General features: G+C 46.3%; 1 protein-coding gene across 2 annotated transcripts in view; it reads left to right on the top strand.

The window, feature by feature from the left end:
- Positions 1–16,111, top strand: part of ARHGAP42 (Rho GTPase activating protein 42) — a 160,743-nt gene that overhangs the window by 116,758 nt on the left and 27,874 nt on the right. For both annotated transcript variants that reach the window (XR_014525172.1, XM_083499416.1), the window contains exons 9-13: positions 2,099–2,199; positions 7,545–7,654; positions 10,366–10,444; positions 13,097–13,136; positions 14,890–14,952. Coding sequence is in view for 1 of the 2 variants with exons in the window: in XM_083499416.1 (XP_083355542.1) it covers positions 2,099–2,199; positions 7,545–7,654; positions 10,366–10,444; positions 13,097–13,136; positions 14,890–14,952 (393 nt within the window). In the remaining variant the exon portion in view is untranslated. The remainder of the gene's footprint in view (positions 1–2,098; positions 2,200–7,544; positions 7,655–10,365; positions 10,445–13,096; positions 13,137–14,889; positions 14,953–16,111) is intronic.

Raw genomic sequence — 16,111 nt, 5'->3', positions numbered from 1 at the left:
GTATAGCACTGGGTGAATGTGATCCCTCAGCAAGGACCCCATAAGGAGTCTCACCACGGCATTCTGCACCCGCTGGAGTTTCTGGGTCAGTCTCAAGGGCAGCCCCACGTAGAGCGAGTTACAATAAAAAAGGGCCAGGAAGGAGGAAATTGGCTGTGAGTTGCTCTCCCGGAGCCTGGATGTTTGCATTCTCCCAGTAAGCCATCGTTTGGCTTTCTGTGTCATGCAAACCAGACTATTGTGAGTATCCTTGCCAGGAGCCACTATAGACAGGAACAGGAAGGCTTCCAGTGTGTTGACATCATTGTATCAGGAACTTGAAAAAAGTTGTGCTTGGAGCATCTCTCCCAGAAACCTCCCGTTATTGCAGCGCTGGTGTGATAAGCACTAAAATGTAGACTGGCTCTTAAGCTGCTGGCTCTGTAGCTCAAAAGATCTTTCCCCAGTCTGCACCTGGGTTGGAATTACCGTATTTTTCGTCCTATAGGGCGCACCGGCCCATAGGACGCACCTCGTTTTTTTGGGGGGGGAATGAATAAAAAAATTTATTCCCCCCCCCGCCGCGGCTGCCGCCCCAAGCCTTGCGCACACCTGCCCAAAGCACAGGGCACCCTACGGAGGGCTCCCCGTGCTTCGGGCAACAGGCTGCCACCCCAAGCCTCGCGCGCTCGGCGGGACCTCCTGCCCAGCGCACAAGGCTTGCAGACACTCGCCGGGGCTGCAGGCTGCTGCCCGCAAGCCTTGTGAGCCCGCGGGAACTCCCGCCGGGCTTGCAAGGCTTGCAGATAGCTTCCTGAAGCCTGGAGAGCGAGAGGGGTCGGTGCGCACCGATGCCTCTCGCTCTCCAGGCTTCAGCGAAAGCCTGCATTCGCCCCATAGGACACACACACATTTCCCCTTCATTTTTGGAGGGGGAAAGTGCGTCCTATGGGGCGAAAAATACGGTATTTTAAATGTTTGTGTGTGTGTTTTACAGTTTTATCTCTTGTTGTTTGCTTCCCTGCGCTGCTTTGGGAGGAGGGGCAAGATATAAATATAATAGTTAATGAGCAGTTGTTGTTGTTGTTGATGATGATAAGAATAACATTAATAACATCATCAAATCTAAAACGGCAAGTGCAATGGCAGTGTAGCTTAAAGTTATGACTGCATTGCAAGGGGTTGGACTAAATGACTGTCTTTGTCCCTTCCATCTCTACAATTCTGTGATTGGCTTCCTCATCAAGGTGTTTTCGCCTTTTACTGAACCCTCTTCCCCCGCCCCGTGGCCTTCGTGGCTTATCCCCCCCCCTCCAAAGCAGAGTTCCCCGCTTTAATAATAGCGGCAGATTGCTTTGAGCACCTTTTGTACCTTTTAGTTGACTGATAATAACAAAATGTGATTAAAAAGAAATCTGCTAATCGGAAATTACCTTGAGCATTATTAAAAGGAGGGCAAGGACACCATGAAATGCTGGGCACACGCAGTGCTTTATTAAACAGTCGAAGGCCATCTCAACACGCTCTTATTGGAGAGGAAAAGGATTTGGTCATTTGTTTAAGCTGAGGAGGTGGGGAGGAGTGACGCAGTCATTACCTTGGTCTCGGAAATGAATGCACTGGGCCTGTTTGTTTCACTACCCTAGGGACTTTGGCTGCCCACATCGGTTTATTGAGAATGTTATCCAAAAAAAGAGAGAGGATAGAATCTTAATTTGGCATTAGGGGGAGGGGGAAGTAATGGGCTGCATTTTCCATGGGCATTGCCTGCAAAGTTCACTTGAAATACACCAGGACATATGTTTATACTTCACTCTCGCCAAGGTTTCTCTGAGTTTTTTCTGTGAGCTGGCATAACAGAAAATACATTAAATATGTGTGAAATCTTTTTTTTTTTTTAAAAAAGGCTGAATATCTCTCTTCCTTTTATTCCCCCAAACTGACAAAAATAAATAAATGTCTGGCTCCAGCCTGACCTGAGAGCAACCATTGTTCTATCTATTTTGCCAGGAATATTTTTCCTTAGGAAGCATTTATGCAAATAAGAGAAGTACAATTTTTCCTTTTCACCTCTTGGTCTCTCTCCCTCCCTCCCGTTTTCTTTATTTTTCTTTTTTAGGACCTCTAGGGTTCACCTGGATAAAACATTACTGTACCTACGACAAAGGGACGAAAGCCTTCACGATGAGCGTTTCTGAAGCCAAATCTGGAGGGAAAGTCGTAAGTGTTATCGCGAACCGCCTTCTAAATTGGAAAAGGGCACCGTAGCTTTTCCTCCATTGATTTCAAGTTAGGGAATGGACATAAACTAGGAAAGGTGTTGCTACTTAGAGGGTTACGGTGTGTCCAAATCAAAACGGTTTTTATGTAGTCTGATATTGACAGTCAAAGACGGAAACTCAAACCACATCGTTTTGCAGAAAAGCTTCTTCTTTCTTAAAGAAAACTAAAAATGAACCTTTTCGACGTTCGGCCTTCACAGAGTACACAGCATACATTTAAACCACTTTATCCTACCCCAAAGAATCCTGGGAACCATAGTTTGCCCCCTACAGAGCTATAATTCCCAACACCCTCAAAAAAAACCACAGTTCCTAGGATTTCTTTGGGGGGGGGGTGACAGAATGTGCTTTAAATGTACAGAGCCCCAGACATGTTCTGTTGATCTTTTCCTGGGTCTGACCACTACCTTCTATTCATTATCATAAGTGCAATGGCAGTACTGTATTTTTCGCCCTATAGGACGCACCGGCCCATAGGACGCACCTAGATTTGGGGGGGGGAATAAAGGGGGGGAATTATTTCCCCCTCCCCCAAGCGCGGGGCCCCCAGAACAGGACCCAGAGCGATGCCGAAGCTGCGTGCAGCTTTGGCATGGCTCTGGGAGCTTGTGGGGCTGGAGGAGGGGGAAGCCCTCCGCCAGCCTTCTAATCAAGTCGGGGGACAGCGGGAAAGGCGCGCTGCGCCTCCCCACTGTCCCCCGAGCTTGTGGGTCTGGCGGTGGGGCTCTCCTGAAGCCTGGAGAGCGAGAGGGGTCGGTGCGCACATACCCCTCTCGCTCTCAAGGCTTCAGCGAAAGCCTGCATTCGCCCCATAGGACGCATACACATTTCCCCTTCATTTTTGGAGGGGAAAAAGTGCGTCCTATAGAGCGAAAAATACGGTAATTTATGGGTACTTTAACCATTTCCGTGAATTAGCGCCATTGCACCCGTGCATTCGTCCAACAAGGTACACTGTGAATTTTCAGCAACTAATTTAACTCCAAGTAAAAGCTAAACAGGCTACCTTTCCAAAGGAGGGGGGGCTGATTTTTGAAGGTTCTAATGTGCAACTTTTCATAACAGTCACCTCCAGACTTGATTACTGTAACTTGCTCTACACGGGGCTACCTTTCAAGCTGACTCAGAAACTCCAGTGGGTGCAGAATGCCACGGCGAGGCTCCTTACAGGGTCCTTGCTGTGGGATCACATTCATCCAGTGCTTTAACACTGGCTCCCGGTGGAGTACGGGGTCAGGTTTAAGGTGCTGGTTTTGTCCTTTAAAGCCCTATACGGCCTAGGACCCTCGTACCTACAGGACCGCCTCTCCTGGTATGCCCCGCGGAGGATTTTAAAGTCCACAAATGACATCACTTTGGAGGTCCCAAGTCACAAGGTGGTTAGATTGGTCTCAACTAGGGCCAGGGCCTTTTCAGCACTGGCCCCGACTTGGTGGAACGGTCTGTCACAAGAGACTAGGGCTCTTTGGGACTTGACATGTTTCCGCAGGGCCTGCAAGACAGAGCTGTTCCGCCTGGCCTTTGGTTTGGACTGAGTCTGACCCTTATGTTTTCCCTCCCCTTACGGTTTTGATCCATGGACTACTTTTAAAATGAGGCTGCATTTTAAATTGCATTTTAACCTGTATTTTAAATTGGTTTCTCTCCCCCATTATGTTTTTATTGTAATTTTACTTGTGTTAGCCGCTCTGAGCCCAGCTCTGGCCGGGGAGGGCGGGGTATAAATAAAAATTATTAATATTATTATTATTAATTCTTTGCATAGCTCCTTTTGCCTAATCTTCAGTCATTCTCCACTTGGGCAATAGACAAGCAGGAAGGATTCTTGTCGCTTTGCCCTTAAAATCTCTCTACCCTCCCTCCTCAATCTTTGCCTGTAAAGAGTCTCTTTTCAGACCTAGTTTGTCTGAAAAGGCGCCCTGCTTGCGAAAGTTGGAAGCATGCCTAATATCACTCCTCACTTAAAGAGGGCTCTTTTACTTCACCACACTGTGTTTCACTGTTCCTGGGAAGTTATTTGGAACATAGGTTGCAGCTCCCTGGGTGCCCAAGCACCCACAAAATTCCCCACGAAGGAGCCGGGCACCCACAATTTTCGGTGCCCACGGCCCCCGGGTACCCATGGTTGCAGGGCCAAGTTGGCACTTCTTTTTTTTGTAAATAATTTTTATTTGTTTTCCAGTAAAGAGGGGGAAAACATTCCTATTAATAACAAATCAAGCCCAATCTTACCACATTCAAAAACAAAAATCAATACAGCCAATTATAGAGTCTGAATTAATTAATTTCAATGAGACCTCCCATGTTCTGGATTGCAAGAGCTAAATGTCCATCCTTTATCTTTCTGCTATCTTCTTTGTTACTTCACAATTTTCCAATCCTGATACTGACAATCTCCTCTCTCGACCAATCAGTCTCTGGTATAACTCGCTATCTTGTTTTACGTAACAATTCCTTATTTCTGTAATCACGCAGGTGGCTTTTTCCACATTGTTCTCAGTCTTCATATTTTAAAGCACAGTCCTCCTTCGATGACCCCTCCTTTTCTGCTGATTGTTGCTCTGCTACTCTCTGGGCTTCCATCCAAGGTTGAAGTTAATTAGCGATGTTGCACTGCCTTTGATCTTTCCAAAGCAGCCGATGTTTCAAATGTACTGTAGGGGTGTACTTGGAAATCAGTAAGTTACACAAAGATTGTTTCGGTTTCTCCATAAAAAGCCACGCCAGCTCTCCAGGGCCCTCGGACAGCTGGCAGGCATCCAGAGTTTACAGTCACCCTCTTTTCAAACTGTATGTGATAATATTCCATGCAAGCAAATGCAACCTCTGTAAAGTACACCCCTTTTGTAATTCAAATAAAAAAAATATCTCCACTCTCCCCCCATTAAAGATTTTTTCTGATCATATCCCTTTCTGTGTCAGAGCTGCTGCCGTCGCCATCTTCCCTCCTCAGCCCGAGCTGATCTGATCATATCTGATCCTACTCTGCCAATTTTGAGGACCGCGATGGTGCCAAGTTGGCACTCCTGACTGGGAGGAATATTAGTGCATGAGAGGAACTGCATAAATTCACAATTACTTTAGGGCAGGGGCATCACTTAGTTAAAGAAATCGTGACCAAATGAGTTTCAGTTTGGTCAGTTAACCAAGCTGTGCTTTTAACGAACCTGCTAATTAATCAAGCAGCCCAGTAATCCAGTGGCCCCAGGGAGAGCAGGCCATAGGAAACATGAGATCTCCCTCTCTCTGCGGGTGAAGAGAGACCTCTGACCTGGGAGAAGAGGGTACCATGCCGGTTTTCTCCCTCTCTGCCACTGTGGAAACTTTAGCAACCTTTGCCCTGTCAACTCCCGGCGTTGGTTGGGCTGAAATGGAGGCATGCCAGGGCACAAGGTTTGGAAGTATGTCAAAGGAGAACCGGGGGGGGGGGTTGAAACCAAAGCTGCCCCCCCTCCAATATGCCAACATGCTCCCAAACCACAAATCAAACTACACTAGCCCCGGAGTTGATGTAGCTTATTCAGGTTTGTTCCCCTGTTGTTGTTCCCATTCGGAAGGAAATAAGTGTAAGTTAAGGAAAGGGAAAAATATCCGAAATGAGCTCAAGGTCTTTGCAGGGTGAGAGGGCGGAATTGCTTCCCTGCCTCCACAACTCCTCAGCCTTAGGGTGGCATCTGTCATGAAGTAACACCACTGAAGGAAATCTTGGTTTGGGGCAGTTCCCACATCCGTCACAGCAGACAGCATGTCAGAAGAGCCTTTCCCTCTGTGTGGGGCTCTCCTTCTGAGGACACATCTGTTCCCCACAAATTCATTAAGTGCTTCTGAATTTAGTGTGAATCACAATTTTTCACCAGATAAAATGCTTTTCATTAGTTGAATATTGTAGCCCTCTTTTTGTGGGTGAGGGATGAGCCTTGCAGTTACCAGAAGATGAGTTCGGGGAAGGGAAAATCTGGAAAAACTAAACAGAAATGTCACAACAACAACAACAAAAAGCTGTTTTTGCACAGCTTTAAAATGTTTTGTAAGGGCAGCTTGTGCCTTTGCAGCTGTTTGGGTTAGCGGAAGAGCTGAAGGGAAGGTCATTTTTCACTAGGGGCAACTTTGGCTGGCTCATGAGTGACCAAAGAAAATCTATAGCTCTGATGAGGAAGCTGTGACCCTATAGCAGTTATCGAGCTCCAGCTCCCATCTTTCCTGACTATTGATCGCATTGCCTGTGGCTGATGGGAGTTGGAACACAACATCTGGAAGATTGGTGACATTCTGTGCCACCAAGGCCACCTGTGCCTCAAGTGACAACAGCAGATTCAGGAGAACCCCCAAACTTCCTCCTTCAGAGGGGCCAAATCTAGAGTAGGCCACCCACATCACCCAGCTGGTCAGAGGAACCACCCACCAATGGTTGTTGTTGTTTAGTCGTTTAGTCATGTCCGACTCTTTGTGACCCCATGGATCAGAGCACACCAGGCACTTCTGTCTTCCACTGCCTCCCGCAGTTTGGTCAAACTCATGCTGGTCGCTTCGAGAATACTATCCAACCATCTCATCCTCTGTCGTCCCCTTCTCCTTGTACCTTCCATCTTTCCCAACATCAGGTTCTTTTCCAGGGAGTCTTCCCTTCTCATGAGGTGACCAAAGTATTGGAGTCTGAGCTTCAGGATCTGTCTTTCCAGTGAGCACTCAGGGCTGATTTCCTTCAGAATGGATCGGTTTGATGTTCTTGCAGTCCATGGGACTCTCAAGAGTCTCCTCCAGCACCATAATTCAAAAGCATCAATTCTTCAGCAATCAGCCTTCTTTATGGTCCAGCTCTCACTTCCATACATAACTACTGGAAAAACCATAGCTTGAACTATACGGACCTTTGTTGGCAAGGTGATGTCTCTGCTCAGTCTTATCTGGATAGGCCCTTGTCCAGTCCCTTCCAAGCACTGATTCAGCACATCTACTGCCTTACTTTGTTGTTGGCATTGGTCTATCTCGAGAGAAAAAGGAGTGTGCTTCCGGATGTGAAGTCAAACAGCTGTGTTAGGAGCACCAAAGTGACCTCACTGGGACGCAAGCATAGGCAGTGTGTATGGAGGTCCTGGGCTGCTCAGATGACAAAAATACCCTCTTGGCCTCACTGATGTGGTCCAAAGGAAAGCAGAGCAATGCGTTTGGCACCAGCTGGGCTGCAGGAGGTGTACAACCATCACAGGGACTCCACTCCACAATTCTATAACAAATAATTTGGCGGTTCAGCATTCTAATTTCCCCATTTCTGATGTTTTGCAGAATGGTCTTGTCCCGAGTACACCGGAAGTGTTCAAGTTGAAATCCTGCATCCGGAGAAAGACGGATTCAATTGACAAGCGCTTCTGCTTCGATATCGAAGTCTTTGAAAGGTTTGCATTTTTATAAATGCCTTTTAAGAAAACGAAAGCATTTACGCAGCATTGTGCCATACCGTTAAGAGCAGACAAAAACATAGATTTGCATCTGAAAAATTATATCGAGTGTTTCACTTTTTCATCCAGAGTAGGCTTTGAAAGAGTAACCCTCTTAACTGGGAACACTCATAAAGATCATGTTTTAAGCAGTGGTTGGATGGCCATCTGTCATGGATGCTTTAGCTGAGATTCCTGCAGTGCTAGGGGGTTGGATTAGATGACCCTTGGGTTCCTCCCACCTCTACGATACTATGTTGAATTAAAATTAAAAACCCACATTATTATTATTATTATTTGTTAGTTTATTTATCTTGCCCAGGGCAACCCAGTTCCAGAGGCCTTTAAAATTCTCCAGTCACCCAGCCTACACCTTAAAGAGAGAGCTTAACTCAAATGGGCTCTCAGATCTTTTGTAAGTGTTATGTTTATAAGATGTGGATAACACTTCTCTCGTACATCCTTTAGTCGGTCTGCTCTTTCCTTTTGCGCCCCCTCCAAGCCTAAGATCGTGAAATATTCTCCTTCCCTACCCCATATTTTTATTACAATTGATTTATTGCATTTATACCCCATATTTTTCTCCAAGGGGCTCAGAAATGGCATACATGGTTCTCCTCCTCCTCATTTAGTCCCCAAAAGAACCCTGCGAGGTAGGTTAGGCTGAGAGGCAGCAACTAGCCCAAGGGCACTGGCCCCCGGCCAGCACTCTAAGCAACTACACCACACTGGCTCTATAGATAAAGGTAAAGGGACCCCTGACCATTCGGTCCAGTCGTGGCTGACTCTGGGGTTGCGGCGCTCACCTTCTTTATTGGCCGAGGGAGCCGGCGTACAGCTTCCGGGTCATGTGGTTAACATGACTAAGCCGCTTCTGGCAAACCAGAGCAGCACACGGAAACACCGTCTACCTTCCCGCCTGGGCGGTACCTATTTATCTACTTGCACTTTGAGGTGCTTTCGAACTGCTAGGTTGGCAGGAGCAGGGACCGAACAACAGAAACTCACCCCGTTGTGGGGATTCGAACCGCCGACCTTCTGATCAGCAAGTCCTAGGCTCTGTGGTTTAATCCACAGCGCCACCCGCGTCCCTATAGATGGATATAGATAAAACCTAAAACCTACCTGATTTTATTCAAACATAAGAGCCCTACCGGGCCAGATCCACCTAGGCCTGCATCCTGCTTTCTAAAGCGGCTCACCCAGATGCATCTGGTAAGCCTACAAGTCAGATATAAAAGTTGCAGTCCTCTCCCTTGTTCCTCCCCACCACTAGGACGTGCCCTACTCTGCTGCAGACAGTACAGAGCTTGATGGACCTATGGTCTGTCTTGGTCTACAGCAGCCTACCTATGATCCGTTGTGTTACCTACAATGTGCTACCTACCTTCTACATGGAGGTCTCTGGAAAGGTACCAGAACTCCTCCTGGTACACAGTCACTCCTGTTTATCCCACTGAAACCTCCCAAAAAAGGCTAGGGGGTGCATTGCTGGTAGAATGATACACCCCAGGAGACCCCATGTTTACGATGATGATTTATTATTTATACCCCACCCATCTGGCTGGGTTTTCCTGCCCCTCTGGGCGGCTTCCAACAAAATATTAAAATACAATAGTCTGTCAAACATTAAAAGCTTCCCTAAACAGGGCTGCCTTCAGATGTCTTCTAAAAGTCTGGTAGTTGTTTTTCTCTTTCACATCTGGTGGGAGGGTGTTCCACAGGGCGCCCTATGGAATTATAGTAATGTGGTACGGTTGTACCTCAGATAATACGCCATTTTTGTTTTAAACACAGTGGAATCTTTGGGAAGGTGTAGTAGACATGTGTGTTAATGTGTTTCTACAGTCCTTTTTTCTGGAGGGTGTATATTGGGAAAATATTTTGTGTTGCCCTGACAGACCGACATGCCAGCTGTCTCCACAGTAGCAGCGCAGACTTGAGCTCCGTCATTCTCCCCACCGGTGCCAGTAGAAGGGAGTCTGGGGTGGCTGCGATGGAGGCATTCCTTCTCCTCCTCCTTCCTCTTGCAGGGCTAGAGCCAGCTGGCTCTTTTTTTCTTTCTTTTTAAGGAAAAAAGCACCGTGTTTCTATTTCATCTGCAGCATCTGCAAGCCACTCAGTAACAAACTCTTGCCAGGCGATGGCAGTTTACTAACATTGCAGATGGGCAAATCCTTCACGGCTGCTTTTAAACGTTTCCCCTGTTTTGAAGAGAGAAGTTTTGAAATAAATAGGGTTCTTACCCTCCCTGCCCCTCGTTCCTTGAATCTGTTTGACCCTAGAGTCTTTTGTTGTTGTTGCTTTAATTCGGGCTCCTTGAGAAGGCCTCCTTGACAAGGCAGAATGTGACCAAAGGTCCACATCAGAAACTTTTAATGTTGTTTTTGATAGTCCGTTTGAATAACTGTGGTTTTGTTTAGTTGTCTCAGCTGCTGGCCCTCAGGAGCTCCACTTGGGAAGCTCTTATAATGAAAGAGAGCATATTGTATAGAGAAGAGACATGTTCCATGGATAAGAAGTTCACTGGAAATACTCAGTTCTGCTCTAGCACCTACTCCTCCTCATTTTACTCAGCATGGTACTTTCCTCTTCAGACAATCTTCACAATTTGTGAAAAGAAAAGAAAACAAGTGAATCACTTGCTTTTGTTGTTGTCTTTTAAATAGGCATGGGATCATTACACTACAAGCTTATTCCGAATCCAACCGGAAGCTCTGGCTGGAAGCAATGGATGGAAAAGAACCAGTAAGGAAATCCTTGTTCTATCATTTGTTACTTTTGATTTATTTATTTGATCCAGGCTGAAAATTAACAGCAAATTTACTTTGCCTCTTTTAAGACTGGGGTGGGGGGAGGCTAAACCCGTGACCTGGGGGCCTAATCCTGTCCCCACAACACAATTCCCCCCCTCCAAAGCTCCACAAGTTTTGGCTGCAGCAAAAAGAAATGGAGTAGATAAAGACCTTGGGTGGGTGGAGATGCCAGTTGCCCCCTCCCCAAGCCTTCTCCTCCTCCTCCTCCTTCTTCTCCTTCTCCTCCTCCTCCTCCTCCTCCTCCTCCTCCTCCTCCTCCTCCTCCTCCTTCTTCTTCTTCTTCTTCTTCTTTTATTTATACCTCGCCCATCTGGCTGGGTTTCCCCAGCCACTCTGAGTGGCTTACAGCATATCTAAAAACATAAAACACCAATCCTTAAAAACTTCCCTAAACAGGGCTGCCTTCAGATGTCTTCTAAAAGTCAGATAGTTGTTTATTTCCTTGACATCTGAAGGGAGGGCGTTCCACAGGGAGGGTGCTACTACTGAGAAGGCCCTCTGCCTGGTTCCTTGTAACCTCACTTTTCACATTGAGGGACCCAGCAGAAAACCCTCAGATGAGGACCTCAGAGTCCGGGCTAAGCGACAGGGGTGGAGAGGTGGAGATGCTCCTTCAGGTATACTGGGCCAAGGTCATTTAGGGCTTTAAAGGTCAGCACCAACACTTAGAGAGCAATGATGATGACAGTGTTGATACATTTATTTATGCTCTGCCTTTTTCCCTGACAAGGCTCAAGACAGCTTATAGAGAGAAATAAGAACCGCTAAAAATATAGGGGGGTCATTAAAAAACAATTAAACATTGATAAAATTAAATCCATATGCATATATAAAATCTGTTAGAGCCATACCAATAATTCCAATAGAAACAGAACGGCACCAGCCCTTTCAATAAAAGCACTCAGTTCCCAAAGTCATCAGCAGCAGAAGGAAGGACAGCAAGGAGGGAGCCAGTCTAGTTTTCTAGGGAAGGAGTTCCAAAGTCTGGGAGCAGCCACCAAGAAGGTCCTTTCTCGAGTGATTACCAGATGTGCCTTTGTGTCCCAGGCACCCCAGTCAACGAAGGCACATTTCTGATAGGTCATTTTTTGTTGATGAAAGCTCACACTTGAAGCAATTTGCATGGTATTCCAGATACACATGCACACACACTTTGCCAGGTCTGCGCCCTGCAAAGCAGTTGCAGCAACAATGGGACCACACACAAACCTGCCTTCTTCTGACAGGTTACATGCCTGCACCCTGAGACTTCTCTTATGTGGAAGCTGTCACTCCACTTTTCTCTTCAGGCCCCGCCTTGGTCTAGGACACAGTGGGGTGGGAGATGGCAGAGAGTCAGTTGGCCCATCCCTTGGCTGAACAGTCTCTTCCTCCACACATCCTGCTAACCTCCCTCTTCCTCAGACTGCTCTGACCATTCCTCTCCCTCGGCTACTGCCTAGCTGGTGGTGCCAAACCCCATAGATTCCTCTCCTGGGTCAATTCCCTGGCCCCCTGCCTCTGCCACACACCCTTCACAGCCCTTCCAATCCCTAACACCATGGAGGTAGTTGGACCAAGAGATGGGCCTCATCTGAACAACTGAAGTCCAGGTTGCCTCAGGGATCACCTGAACCCTTACATCCCAGCTTGATCACTGAGCGTCCTTGGTCATTCCCCAAGATGGTGAGGCTTGTTATGTACTGAAGTTCTCACCCTGGGCCAGCAGGGGGATACTGTAGATAGTTTTTACTCAGGTCCACATATGCAAATAAAGGATAGAAAGTGACGTTCAGTGATTGGATAGTTACAGAAAGTTGTTACAGTTACGTTGTACTGGAGCTCTATATAAGCAGGCTGGCTGAACCCTTCAGTTCAGTTCTGTTCTGACCTGTGAATAAACAAGAGCTGTTTGGAGAATCGCTGTGTCATCTGATATGTCTACCCACAACTTAACAAGGCTCATTTGACAACAATGAGAAACCAAGCTTTTGGTTTGTTGGCCTGGTCTCTGGAATAGCACTCTGCCAGTGGAGATTCAGCAGGTGTCTTCTGAACGCCTGTTGAAAACTTTTGCTTCCTTCCAGGCCACAGCAGGCAATTCAGAGTACATCCTTCTGCAATGGTTAATTGTTTTGAACCTTTTTGTGGTTTTTTATTGTGTGGTTTTATGTTTCATTCCTGCAAACCGCTTTGATGCGTGGCTTGTTGCTTTGTCCCAAAATGGACTGTGGTTTGTTCGTTTCAAGTCAGCCGGCAGCGTTAAGCAAGGAATAAGTCCATTTTTTTCTTGGGTTTATTTCTGGCTTGCTGTTCATGACTTGTTCGGAACAAACAAGCCGTGGTCCAGTGTTCAGGCACTACAGCAAATCTTGCTGAGGCTTGTCTAAGCCATGTGGCTGCCACATGGTGGGAGGGAAACACATTCACAATTCAGTCTTGGTGAAATACAAACTATGGTTTATCATGGTGTGCAAACCATCTTGCTTGCTCTCCCTTTTCCACATAGAGTTGTGGTAAGGATAAAATGGAATTTCCCCATCCTGAGCTACTAGGAAACTAAACAAGTAAATATGACTGTGATGCTTGGTTTCTTTTTTTTTAGATTTACACCTTGCCAGCTATTATTAGCAAGAAAGAAGAAAGTAAGTTAATATTCAATTATATGAGATTGTTAACTATGCCTACGAGTCCTTCTGCATACTGCTTCTTAACAACTTTCCCCTGTTCTGCTGTACCATTACACTCCCATTTGTCATGACCATGCCTTCAGAAAGCCTACCCAAATTACTTACAGCTAGTAGATGCTCCCATGTATTTGTGCTGTATCTTTAGCACTATGCGCATACAGTTTGTTTTAAATCACAAAACTCAATAAACGACAGCCGTGTCTATCTGAAAGTTGTGGCTTCTCTCAAAATAACCTATACAGTACAAACCACAGATTTTATTGCAATATGTAAGCTTGGTTCGTTCACTATTTCGTCTACAATTTGTTTCAGTGGTTTGGGGATGAGGGGTGGCAAATCTGCCCTGTGAAAATAGAAGGATTTGTTGGGGAGTCATGTTGCTGCGTGCTTTTGGTATGTAGCATGGTGACTGCTGGATTCCAAGTTCGTCTCCCTTCTTTGTCTGCTAGGGGCGATATAGCTTAGCCATCCAGCAAAAGCTCTGCTTGCAGGTCACTGCTGCTGGACATTTACTGACCATTCTTCCCAGACCTCTCCACTGGCAAGGAAGAGGGAGCGATAAGAACTTCCCATTCATCACACTACCTATCTTTTTTTCTGTACAAAACAATATATGAGTGTTAAAATTGTAAGAAGTTTACTTGCTCCTGACCAGTTACGGCAATCTTGTCAGGAACATTGCTTTTATACTTTTTGTTCTTCTTAATTTAGCCAGTTAGCAAAATCAGCCATGGATATACTTTTAGGAATAGCTTCGAAGAACAGCTTATTTTGACTGCACTAATTAGAGATCCTAACAAATCATGCCTTTCCTGCCTTCAAGTGTTTTTAGTAGATGTCGGCAATAACCTGTTTTGTTTCCGCCCCACAAATGCCCTAGGATGTCAGTTTAGCCTGACATTTCCACTTTCCCAAGGAGCTCATCATGATGTAATTCTCAGCCTCCATCACTTTCTCTTGAATTGTTGGTGCTAAGTACTTCTCTGTCTTAGATTCCAGGTGACAATACTTTTATCACACTGTGCCCTTTTTGTTCTTCATGCCACTGCTTTTTTTTTAACACATTGAATGTTTCGAAGATGTGCATTAAAAGGTAAAGGCAGTGGGCATGATCCTAAGAAACATAGGTGCACCAAAGTCCAGGGGATTTCAGACACACATTTAAGCATTTACATCTTACTGATTTTGCGCTTGAAATCTGTCCTTAAACTCCTTTGGATTTCAGTGTGCCTTTGGATCGTGAATAGGGTCTCTTGAAATAAGTGAAGTTAGAAGTTAGAAAAGCCACCCAGGTATCAGGATGGGGCTTCTTCCCCTCGCCATGAGCCTGGCCCCATCTCTTCAACACTTGCTGAGGGCTATTAACAAATCACATTTCTCCTTCCCCTTTCCTTCCAATATTGAGCAGCAACTAGCCAGAAAAGCTGCAAGAATTAGAGGTTTCTAATAACAAACCACTGTTGTTTTGAAAAAAATGTGCATCAGGGTCAGTTCCAGAGATTGCAATAATTTCTGTCCCGTAACTTCTAACACTGTTCTAAGAGGGCTAGGCCTCAAAAAATAAATAAATGGAATGAATCAATTGAATATTGAGATAAGTATTTTATTTGCGTGGCCATGAAGTCACAAGCCACGAGTTTCTGGTTTGCTTGCTGGACTGTGACAGCTGTTGAAAATCTGGCTTAATTTGTTCCTCCCATTTTGACAGCGTTCCTCAATGAAGCTGGCTTTAACTTTGTAAGGAAATGCATTCATGCAGTAGAGACGAGAGGTATGTATCAAGTGATGTGCAAGGCATCCGGTTCTGCCTTAGCAGAAATGATTTTTTTGGTGCCTTAAGGACCGTTGGACGCAGAGCTGCAGCCAGTCTCACCTAGGCAATATGTAGCTTGAAATGCATGTGTTTGTAAAGTGTGGCTTGATTTCAACATGGAACAGGCTGTGCACAATAGGCTGCGTGAGCACACACATACACCCCACCATATGATGTTACATGTGGCAGTCCGTTTTTTTCAAACAACAGCATTAGTAATGTTATTTGTTTGTTGAACTACTTACTCACTCTTCACTAAAGGGCCCCCAGCTTATTTTAAACTATGGTTTAATAAAAATAAACCAAGTACCGTATTTTTCGCTCTATAGGACACATTTTCCCCCCTCCAAAAATTGAGGGGAAATGTGTGTGCGTCCTATGGAGCGAATGCAGGCTCCTTGGCTTCAGCGATAGCAACACTAAGCCTCCGAAGCGCAGAGGGAGCACTCCCTCCGTGCGCCAAAGGCTTTGTGTTGCTTTCGCTGAAGCCTGGACAGTGAGAGGCGTCGGTGCGCACCGACCCCTCTCACTCTCCTAGCTTCAGGGATAGCCCCGTGCAGCCCCTTCCGGCAGGGAGAGGCTGCACGGGGCTATGGCTTCTTTAGCCCCACGCAGCCTCTCCCAGCAGGGAGAGGTTGTGTGGAGCTAAAGAGGAAGCCGAAACAGCCAGCGGGATGGATCCCGATGGCTGCCTTGGCTTGTTCCATAGCCGCGCGCAACCCCTCCGGCAGGGAGAGGCTGCACGGGGCTATGGCCTGTTTAGCCTGTACGCTGCTTTGGGGGGGGGGGGAAATAAGATTTTTTTTCTTGATTTCCCCGCCTAAAAACCAGGTGCACCCTATGGTCCGGTGTGCCCTATGGAGCGAAAAATACGGTACTGGTGCATGCTGTTCAAATGTTCCCAATTTGCTCCCCCCCCCCCCCATGCTAACCATTTGCCATGGGAAGAAGAAAACAAACCATTCGCATTACATGTGAGCCAGCTTCTGCGATTTGCTTTCCCCTATGATCAGGAAGCCAAGAAAAACCTTTGCTTCTAAGCCAAATCAGAGAATGTTGAGGAAACAAACCACAAACACTGATTCACATGTAACACAAAGCCAGCCTCCGGGTAGTT

This window comes from Podarcis liolepis (assembly GCF_965112155.1).
Source record: "Podarcis liolepis genome assembly, chromosome: 4".
Classification (NCBI taxonomy): domain Eukaryota; kingdom Metazoa; phylum Chordata; class Lepidosauria; order Squamata; family Lacertidae; genus Podarcis; species Podarcis liolepis.
Note: the sequence above shows the minus strand (reverse complement) of the source record. Positions and strands in the feature narration are given on the sequence as shown.